Source organism: Mytilus californianus, unplaced genomic scaffold (genome assembly GCF_021869535.1).
Source record: "Mytilus californianus isolate M0D057914Y unplaced genomic scaffold, xbMytCali1.0.p SCAF_14, whole genome shotgun sequence".
NCBI classification, from domain to species: domain Eukaryota; kingdom Metazoa; phylum Mollusca; class Bivalvia; order Mytilida; family Mytilidae; genus Mytilus; species Mytilus californianus.
The window spans coordinates 17,774,613-17,785,747 of NW_026262626.1; the positions used below are offsets into that span (position 1 = coordinate 17,774,613).

The 11,135-nt window shown below is 32.8% G+C and overlaps 1 protein-coding gene across 1 annotated transcript; it reads right to left on the reverse strand.

The window, feature by feature from the left end:
• Window positions 1-2,356: 2,356 nt before the first annotated feature.
• LOC127724313 (uncharacterized) lies at window positions 2,357-8,324 on the reverse strand. Its single transcript, XM_052231244.1, has 2 exons — window positions 7,720-8,324; window positions 2,357-3,874 (listed from the first exon to the last, which is right to left on the reverse strand). Exons 1-2 carry the CDS (start codon window positions 8,288-8,290, stop codon window positions 3,465-3,467), a joined length of 981 nt encoding a protein of 326 aa, XP_052087204.1. The 5' UTR covers window positions 8,291-8,324; the 3' UTR covers window positions 2,357-3,464.
• Window positions 8,325-11,135: the final 2,811 nt, after the last annotated feature.

The following is an 11,135-nucleotide window of genomic DNA, read 5'->3' on the forward strand; positions in this document are numbered from 1 at the left end:
GATGGCGACCATCTAGGAAAAAGCCGCCATATTGAAATTTCAACGTTGGTCCATAGCATGTATTGTTCTAAACACCCAGCACAACTACCTTGTCAACTTTGGTGCTTTTATCATTAAACCCACAATTTTGTCACCGATCTGCAGGACTAATAAAATAAACTTTGAAATAACATAACGAACATTTCCGCATGTGAAAACAATATATAAGAGGGTCTGGATGGGGATTCTTCAATCAGTGATCAATGCAACAAAGAAATCCAACCAATAGGTCCCTCATGGAATTTAAAAAAATAATAAAGATTTCTGCATCGCCAAGTCTTTTAGGAGTAAATATTTCTAAAACAATTTAAGACTGACAGCAGCAGTCATTGACAGGACATAGGGTTCCATTTCCCTTAAATGAAAATAACATTTTATTAACTGTGTGCGTCCGAAGCGCTTTTTACGGATCTACTTTCACTTGTAATGGCCCAACCCAAAAATATTCAAACCATTGCACATGTCTAAGAACTTGAATACGGGATGGAGGGTTATATGATCTATAAAGAAATAAAACTAATAAAAGAAAACAAATCTATCAGCATCGTCTGAGGGGGTTGAAACTTTATTTTCCGAACAATTTCTATAATGTTGCATTAATTTCGGATTTTAGCCTATTATATATTGTTTCGTGTTTGTTATAAACATAAACTCTAGTCACCAGGAAATAATCAAATACAAGATGTGTCATCATCCGGCCATATTTCCTCTTTTTTTTAATCAAAACCCGTAAGGGTCAGGTTGAAGTTTTCTTTTTTTTAAATCGTTATCATGACTTAGTATAACGTTATAACGACTGAGCTATTTGTTATCACAAATAAACTAACTCGTCATAACGATTAAGCAACTCGTTATAACGACAAATTTAAATAGATTTTACGACTAAGCTTACTCGTTATCATGATAAAGTTTAACTGTCATACTGACTAAGTATTTCATTATAACGACGGAGTAACTCGTTATAACGACTACACTTACTCGTTATAATGACATATTTTATTTTTTGCCGATTAGTACTTTTCTATATTTTGTTTTTATCAACGTGTGTTTTGCTAGATATCATTTTTTATTGGTAAATCTCAATTATGACGTCAAATGTTCTTGCTCAGCTCTGAAAATCCTATTGTTACGTCGAATAAAGAACATATTTTTAATCAATTTAAAAATAAGATAAAGTTTGTCGAAATATCGGCAAAAAATTATTAGAGAACCAAATTCTATCGCCAAATATCGTGCTATTGATATGTTTCCACTCGACAGTTTAATTTCAACATTTAAAAAGCTCGGCAATCCTAATGTTTTAAATTTTAAAATTAAACTGCCTTAAGTGGAGCAATATCGTATCACATTCGATGCATTGAAAGAATCTATATTTAATTAACTCATTATAACGACTAGGCTAACTCGTTATCATGATTTAACTACCAGTGAGTCGTGTTAAAGTGTAACCTTGATTCGTTATAACGCGTAGACTAAGCTGTTAAAACGAGTTAGCTAAGTAGTAATACATGTGTAACGAGTAAATTTAGTAGTTTTAACGAGTTTCGAAATATTAATAACGACTTAGAATTGAACTACACTCTGTCTGTAACCGGGTTCGTACCCTTTCATGTAACCACGTCAATAAAGTAGTTTTATCCGGTATATGTATATTTATAGTTTTTCGTTAATGACTTTGCAGAGGGTCATAAATAGACCAAATATAAAAATATAAAAAATAATTTTGAAATGACTGTATATATATATGATACATGACATATATTTTTTATTTGTAATCTGCTTTGAATTAACTGCCAGAACGTTTAGATCGGTACTTTGAGTCTTTAGTCTTTTTGTTATTTGATTTTGTGTTTTGTTTTAGTCTTGGTGAGTCCAGTCCCTTTCAAATGTGTTTTAACAATTGTTCCAACGAATGATTGTGCTGTCACAGCACTGTCCCAGGTTAGTGCATGACTGTGCTCTAGCAAAGATGACAGCCCCGCAACATTCGATATGTGACTGTCCCAAGTAAAAAACAATCTGTAACTCAGTATATTTTGTTGGTTGCTGTCAGTCATATTTTTCTCCGTCTTTTGTTTTGTACATAAAGCAGGCCATTGGTTTTTTGTTTGAATTGTTTTACATTTTGTAGCTTTGTTGGCCTTTTGTAGTTTTCTACATGCTATGGGTTTCACACTTTGTTAAAAGTCGTACTGTGAAAAATAGTTTTTTTACATTTACACCATTTGGTCTATGTTGGGATAGTTGTCTCATTGGTAGTCTTTCCACATCTTCTAATTTCTATACAGTATATATATTTGAATTATAACGATGTTGGCACAAAAGTTGATTTTTATTTATTCAGGGCGTTTTCTATTTAAAATTTTCTCATTTTTGTCATCACGCGAAAGTATCTTATAACTTACTATACGGTATGTGTTTTGATTATTGTTGAAGACCTTCTTAAGCCTTGTTTGTTTGGCCTATAGTGAATAGTTATCTCATTCATAATGTTTATTATCGCTATTATTTGTATTTTTCCTTTGATCTTTTTATGTGATAATTTTCATTCTCACTCGACTCACTTGAGAATGAAAATTATCGCTAGTTTCTAAGGTCCTTAGCAACAGCGTATTGATCCATATCCACGCACTAGAGCGTCGACCAATCAGAAATGTTTAGCCGGAACTATAAAAAAAAACGTTATCGGATGACTGCGCTGAAATGTCGACAAAAAAAGTATTTTTCTCGTTTCAATTTTACCGTGAATTTCACTTATAAATCAACTTGAAGTTAGTAAAAGTAATCAAATCATGTTTCTTACAAATAAAAAATGTCAATTTTTACATAAATCTGCTACAAATGATTGTCTCTCTGTCTGCATGTATTGTTACACTAAAATAGAGCTTTCAAAACGGTGAAAATGGTGATTGCAATCTTTGAACACCATGAACAAATGCCATTTTTCAAATGAATGAAAGTCGTTGTGTGACTAAATATATATCAAATCAGCCTGCTCGAAAAAAATAGTACCAAAAAGGAAAATGCATTCTTATCGTATTAGATATATTTTTTGCTGTAATTTGTACTAAATAATATTCGAAAATACACATAATAGCGATAAATAAATTATTTATGTTTTTTTTTCAAACTCAATGCATTTTCTGATTCTCATCTCATCTCAAGGCTATCGCCCTTCGATGAGATGAGAATGAGAAAATGCATCTCGTTTAAAAAAACCAGAAATAATCTATAACTACATCTTCATCTTTTATACAAAGAAAGGCTTCCGGTCATATCAGTTCGATCATCGTTATAATACTAATTGTTTAAAGAATGCAACAGATTTACACACTGGGTTACATTGCATGTATTTAACATTGTTCTAGGAAAGTAAAAGTTTGAAATGTATTCAAGCTAAATTAAAAGTCTTAGACATTCTTAGTCTATGTGATCCTATATCCAGAAAATGTAATGTATCTATTAACGTCACTATAGATTGTTTGACTTGTATGACTCTCAAGATATACTTTGTCTCCTTTCTGTAGATTAAATACAACATCAAATGTTCCTGTCTTATAACCATCGCCATTAAGATAACTTGTTGCTATCCGCAATCCGTTGTGACAAAGGTACAATATCAGAATTTGTCCATTATCTGACATAACAACGTCAGTCAAATGATAAAGACCCGGATGTGGAGCTTTGAATATCCCGGTACTTGGTTCATATCCATTCCCTACATTGGTCCATACTCCATCAAACTTTACTATATCACCTGCTGACAACCTTTGTGAACTTGACCGGTAAGCTGAGAAAGCAACAGTCTCTCTTTTCTCAATCATTTCTTTAAAATCTGAATATTAAATGAAATATATAGTTGTTTTAATTGTGTTATACGAAAAACAATCAATAAGACAGCAAATAAAATGAAATGTTTAGGTTCCTTTTTTTTTATATAGTGCATAACATAAACCGTGTAATAGATATAATATGCATAGCATGACTAAAATATTCTGATTGAACTACTCATATGTTTTGGTTTTTTGGTTTTCTTGTGATTTTCGTTTGTTTGTTGCGTTTTTTTTTCTTTTTCTAACGATTCTCCTTGTCTTTTAGATAGAAAATAGCTTGACAAAAATATATCGAAAAATATAACAGTCAACAAATTGATATGCAGAAAACAAAACAGTTCAGCAATACATCCCAACAGAAAAGTCGATGCTGACGTGATTTTGAATACACAGCAGATCCTGCTCAATTAATGTTCAAAAATGTATTATCAAATCTTTACAAAATTGAAAAAAAAAATATCTGGTTCAAAGAAGACAATGTACATTTTACGTTTTTTGTAACGTTACATAAAAATGAACGATATTCAAATGTTGACCTATAACCAATTTTTGCTTATAAACATCACAAACAATGTTGGGTTTAATTAAAAAAACTTAAGTAACTACTAATTTTGATTTATACCTTTGTACCATTATTAGGTAAATTATTAGTTTGTCCGAAATATTTGAGACTGGACGTAATCAACTACATATTTTTTTTTTAAATTTTGGCAAACAGATTCTATTGAAAGTGAAAATGAAAGAGAACACCAACTAACGAGAAAGAGGCACAAGGAGATACCCTCTCAACACTTTTTGGCAAACAAATTTTATTGTAGATGAAAATGAAAGAGAACACCGACTAACTTTTAGACTATAAAACAACAGAAAATATTTTTCTTTTTTGGTTTTTTACTTTCAGAGGTTTGCCGCCCTCCCACACACACACACTTTCCGTCTACTGCTTCGCCACTTTACCTTGAACCATATTATCATTAGAAAAGAGTTTGATTCACCGTCAAGTAGTTATTTCACTTTGATTTAAAATTTTGAAAATTGATTTAACTTAGTGTAATTATAGATATCAATGTAGAGACTTGGTATCTTCTTTGGCTTATCAATCCTAAGAACGAAGTGGGGTTTCAGTACCTTCAAATTATTAGGTATCACTTTCTGTGTTGATTTAGATAGAATGTTAAATCTAAACTATGCTCCTCGAATACAAGAAATAGAAAAAACATTACAAAAATGGTCAAAACAGTCACTTACCCCGTTTGGTAAAATAACAATTATAAAGTCACTAATTATATCAAAATTAAATCATCTGTTCCTGTCCATCCCAGGTCCAGATGATAAAATGATACGTCAACTTAATAGTAAAATTTATTCATTCATTTGGAATGATAAGCCTGACAAGATAAAGCGAGATCTTCTATGCCAAGAATACTTTAGAGGGGGCCTAAAAATGATTAATTTGAGACATTTTATACAAGGGTTAAAACTTACTTGGGTTAGAAGATTATTTAAGTCAAAATCCAAATGGATCCAATTATTTACCTCCACCAAAATATAAATTTTACAGAGTTGGCTTATTTTGGAAAAAACAAATTTTGGGATGAAGTTTTTCATGCCTGGAAAATTATGTCAAAACTCAGATATCCATTTCATTTTGAGGAAGTCATTTCGACATCTATGTGGCATAACGAACATATTAAAATTGATAACGTCAGCGTTTACTATAAAAATTGGTCACATCATGGGGTATGGACTGTAAATGACCTGTTAGATGAACATGGAAATATATTAACATATGAAAATTTTGAAATTATGTATAATTTCAAACCCATGTTTCTACAGTTTTATGGGCTTATATTAGCACTAAAAAAATGGCTACAAGCCATTAGAATCAACACCGAAAGAGAGAAAAAACATCAGGCTATTATACCTTTTAACATTAGTATTTTCTTTAAGTCCGAAAAGGGCTCAAAGGACATGTATACTATTTTAAATCAAGGAACTTTACCTATAGATTTTGTAGCAGAAAAAAAATGGGAAGGTATTCTTAATAAAGTTGTAGAAAATTGGAAAAAAATACACTTGTGTGTTACCAAGGTTTCAAAAAACACTAGGTTATTATGGTTTCAATATAGAATTATTCATTATATCTTAGGGACTAATGCTCTACTCTTTAAAATGAAACTTGTTAACTGTAATTTGTGTACATTTTGCAAGGAAGAGCCTGAAACTATAGAACATTTACTTTGGGGACGTCATATTGTAGCCGACATTTGGCACAATCTAAATTCTTGGATTTTCGATATAGTTCATATAGAAATTCCACTAAATTTGAATATTGTCATTTTTTGCCCCTATGAAAATTATAAATTATATTTTATTAAAAATAAAGTTATCTTACTGACAAAGTATTTCATTTACAGATGTAAGATGCAAGATATAAAACCTCATATTAAAGGTCTGCAAAATTACATAAAAGAAAACTTGATTTTAGAGAAACATATTTCTTCTAAATATTTAAGTATGGAAGAACACAACTTGTCCTGGAACCCCTGGGCTAAGGTCATTAATTAAATTTAAATTAGGTTAATGTATATACATATGTGTATATGAGTATTTAAAAGTACTTGTATACTGTTATACCATATGCATGCTCATATATTTCTTGCACTACTATTACTATTATTACTATATTAATGAAAATGTTATTACTATACTTCATCCATAGATTTCATAGTGTTAGTCCATAGAATGCTTATCATGCTTATTTATTTCACTTGCTTGATTATTGTGCCACAAGATAAATATATGATGATACCTGTAAATTCATGAAGAAAAAAAATAAATTATAAAAAAAAAAGATCGAAGTTAAGACATGTTTAAATACTGATAATATACAAGATAATGAAGTGTGTGTCCGAGCGATAACGTCTCTTTGTTCATTACGTCGGGCATATTTATCCCGAACAGGAGGGATTGTGCATGATTTTCATATGAACAACACATAATCTTTCGATCAGTTTAATTGAGGTCTGGCATGTCAGTAACTACTAGTAGTCCTTTGTTTATTTATGATAAACATTGTCATTTTGCTTAGTTTCTTCTTTTACCCGTTCTAACATCGGCTTTGGACATTTTTGGAACTAGGTTTTATTTCATTGGCTAGAGGTATTAAGGGGGGTGGTGTCAAACAAAACATGTTTAACCCCGCCGCATTTTTGCACCTGTCCCAAGTCAGTAACATCTAGCCTTTGTAAGTCTTGTGTGATTATTTTCTAATTTTGGTTCATTTACTAGTATATGTTTTTAAGTTTAGTGTGGCGCCCATTTCGCTAAATTAGTAGACATTATTGGTTAGGGGCCAGCTGAAACCCGTCTTCGGTGCTGTATTTTCTCGCTACGTTGAAGACAAATCGGTGGCTTGTGCTGTTTTCTACTCTTTGGTTGGGTTGGTGTCTCTTTGATACATTCCCCGTTTCCGTTCTCATTTCTATTTGCTCATCAATAACAAATGTAACTCAGCACCACTTGAAGGTAAAACCCTCATAAAATGTTGTAAGTTTTACATGTTATTTAAGAAGAAGAAAACGAAGTATTTGAAATCTGAAAGACAATTTAGTGATTTAATAATTGTATTAATTGGTACCTAAAAGGATTGATTTATGCATGTTGCATGTGCGTATCATATATCCACTCTGAAGAAATTTTAATTTTAAATGACATTATTTTGAACAGACGATTGGTTTGCATAAACATATAGAAAAATTCGGTAAATAAATGATTATTAATCCATCAATGATTTTAAAATAATGGAAGCAAAGTAAAAACTAAATGTATCTGAAATGAACCCTACCTTCCTCTTGAAGAAGAATTAATTCTCGCAATGTCTGATTAGATTGAACTTTGAAGTTTTCCACAATCACATCATAAGACTTATTAAACCGTTTCTGTTCTTCGTGCGAATCAAGCTTCATGGATTCCATTTTTCTCTCCCGTTCTTTTTCAGCTTTACTGAATTCTTGACTTTTCAACGACAACGATTCCAACAAAGAGTCCATCTTTTCTCCATACAATTTTGTTTTGTTGTTTGATTGCGTTTTAAAGTCGTCAACAATTTCTTGGTTAGACTCATTAATTCTCGTTTGAATCTGAAGTTGTTTATCTAGCATCGTTTCTGTTAAAGTTTCTGTTTCTTTCTCAATTTCGTCCATTCTTTCTAATTTTGATGAAACTGAACTTTCCATCAATTTCATTTTTTCCTCGAATAATTCCATTTTAAGTTCCAACCGTACAAGTTTTTCAAGAACTCTTTCTTCAAAATGAAATTTTGAACAGGTCAGCAATGATTCGGACTCCGAACCAATCGAACTTGTCAATGTCGTTATAATTGATAAACTTAAAGAAAACATTCGAAAGACAAACATTTTGGCTGCTCCTTGCAATGTGTAGGACCAAAATGAAAAATGTTATATATAAATGATACGGAAAAGATTTTGATCACGCTTTGTTATGATGATACTAACTTTCCTGTCATTTGTTTAATTTTTTTTAAATCACTTCCTGCTTATTTGGTTATTTCCTTGTATATATTGTTAACTGCATGTAACTGATTAAAGGTTGGTATACATGTACCATTTGGAAACTATTCTAAAAATAATAGTTAAGCACACCTTTTATTTACAATGGTTTATGATTAAACCAGATACAATGAGACTAAAGTCAAATGAAATGTTTCTAAATTTGATTTTCTTGTCATTAATTGAAATTCACCTGCAGACGTTTCATATTCATTATTTGTCTGTGCACATAGGGCATGCATTTGATCATTTAATATAAAAACAGAAGATGTGGTATGATTGCCAATGAGACAACTATTCATCAAAAGTCAAATGAAGTGGATGTTAACAATTAAATGCACTCATACGAATTTCAACAATGAGAATAAAGAACTGCGCCATGAGCGCATGATACGCCGGTCGTTTTTTTCAACGAATAAAGTTCCATAACTCCTCAATGTCATATCAGAAATGTATAAAACAATCGACAGAGAGCTCTCGTCAATAGATATAAACAATTCACCAAAGTTTCATGCAAACTTATTAAAGCGTTTTTGAGCTATAGTCCGACATGTTGACTGACGGACAGACAGACGGACGGACGAACAGACGGACGGGCAGACGGACAACGGTACACCATATTACGTCCCGTAAACGGGCGTATAAAACCCATACCGTATAGTTGCCTTTAAAGGCCCCGTGATACTGTTGAGACGATTATAGTACCGCGGGAATTAAACATGTACTTATGCGCGCTAGCGCTGTCTATATGTAAACGTCATGGTGTCTATGTGTAAACGTCATTGTAGTCCAGCATTAATTGTTCATTTGTTTAGACTTCTTTTTTCACTTCATAAACACAACGCATTCTACAATATACGATCACGAAATTGGTACCGAGACCAGGATAAAAGATGGATTCGACGAAAATCAAGTCTATTCGAGCTGGAAATAGAGCCGCCGTCACGAAATTCTTCGAGAAACTAGATGAGTTGAACACTGATTCGGAGATAGATATTGGTATTGCAGATCAAATTATTGACGCTATAGTGAAAAACAAAGTGTAATTCTTAAACTGGATGAACAGATCTTGGAAAATACATCGGAAGAAGATATAGAAGTTGAAATCACAGATGCAGATGAGTATAATTTAGAAAATGAAACACATTTACGCCGTTATAAGAAGTTAGCACAAAAAACTACACGACAGAATTATCTCATGAAAGCATCCCAAGCACACGCCCTGTCATGAACATGCATGAATTCAATCCCGAAACCCGTCCTGTAATGAACACAGAATCCATCCCAAGATTTTCATCACAAACTAGTTCACTGTCAAGTTAACCCTACCTACGTTTTCTGGGGACACACTTGAGTAGCAATACTTTTGGAAGACGTTTGAAACCACCATTCACAACAATCAAACTCTAACTGATGTACAGAAATTTACTTACCTACATTCACGTCTTGATGCCGACACTATGAATATCATAAATGGTTTGAACTTATGCTTGGTAAGCTCTCTATTACCGTAAAAAGTAACAAAACAAGAGAAAACCGAAACGATGACTGGACACTTGGAAATCTTTTACAGGCCATTCAAAGAGAAATATCTATTCAAGAAGCCAGTTCTAATGGGACGGAAAAAAATTTGATCAGTACCGCAAGTTTTCATGCAGGAATAAGTATGAGAAATAACTGAAATAAGCCAAAAACTGACATATATTTCCAAAAGGTGCATCTATTGCAACGATCAACATTTCCCTGCAAATTGTAAAAATTACACTGATAGAAAATCAAAAATGGAGATAGTAAAGAAGAGACATCTATATTTCAATTGTTTGGATAACTATAAGATATCAGAGTGTGGATCGAAAAACACCTGTCGTAAATGTAACCGTAAGCACCACAGAAGTTTGTGCAAAGAATCATCCGATCAGCAATCACAGAGTCAGCATACTAGTAATAGAGAAAATAGCACGCCGATTATGCATTCAGCTGCTATTCAACAAAATTGGACCGTCTTCTTTAAAACCGCAATAGCTCCCATATGGTCACAGAGTCAGTTCGCCGACGCTAACATACTTTTTGACGAACGAGCTCAACGATCCTTTATAGCACAGGAATTAGCTGAGAAGTTGAAAGTCAAGCCACACGGAAAGGAAACCATCAACATATCCACCTTTGGAAATTCGGACAAGAATGATCGCCACATGAACAAGGCCACAGTATACTTAGAGGCAGACTCAGGAGAGAAAATACCTTTACAGGTATTGATTGTACCTACCATAGCAGCACCGATCCAGAATAATCGCAGGTACATTTCACAGAAACTCCAGTATTTGAAGGGACTTAAACTAGCCCACCCTTTGTCAGAGTATAAAACTTTTGACATTTCATTACTCATTGGAGCAGACCACTACTGGGATGTAATTGAGAACGTTTTAGTTCGAGGCGACGGGCCGACAGCGATGAGCTCATAAATATGATATTTGTTGTCTGGACCACTTACTTCATGTGCAAGACAACAACACAATTTACACATGATGCATGTATTTACAAGTCATAAAGTAGAGGATCATAATATTATAAGGTTTGGGAAATTAGAGTACCTTGGAATAAAAGTTAAGGAGAAACCGGACGAAGAACCACAGCGCATTCACAACATTCCGCATCACCCCGTCACGACAGGTTCTACAACTACTCAGATTAG

Coding starts and splice junctions, on each gene's coding strand:
- LOC127724313 (XM_052231244.1), bottom strand. CDS start 8,290: ATGTTTGTCTTTCGAATGTTTTCTTTAAGTTTATCAATTATAACGACA. Junction 3,875..7,719: donor AATTCTTCTTCAAGAGGAAG/GTAGGGTTCATT, acceptor TTTAATATTCAG/ATTTTAAAGAAATGATTGAG.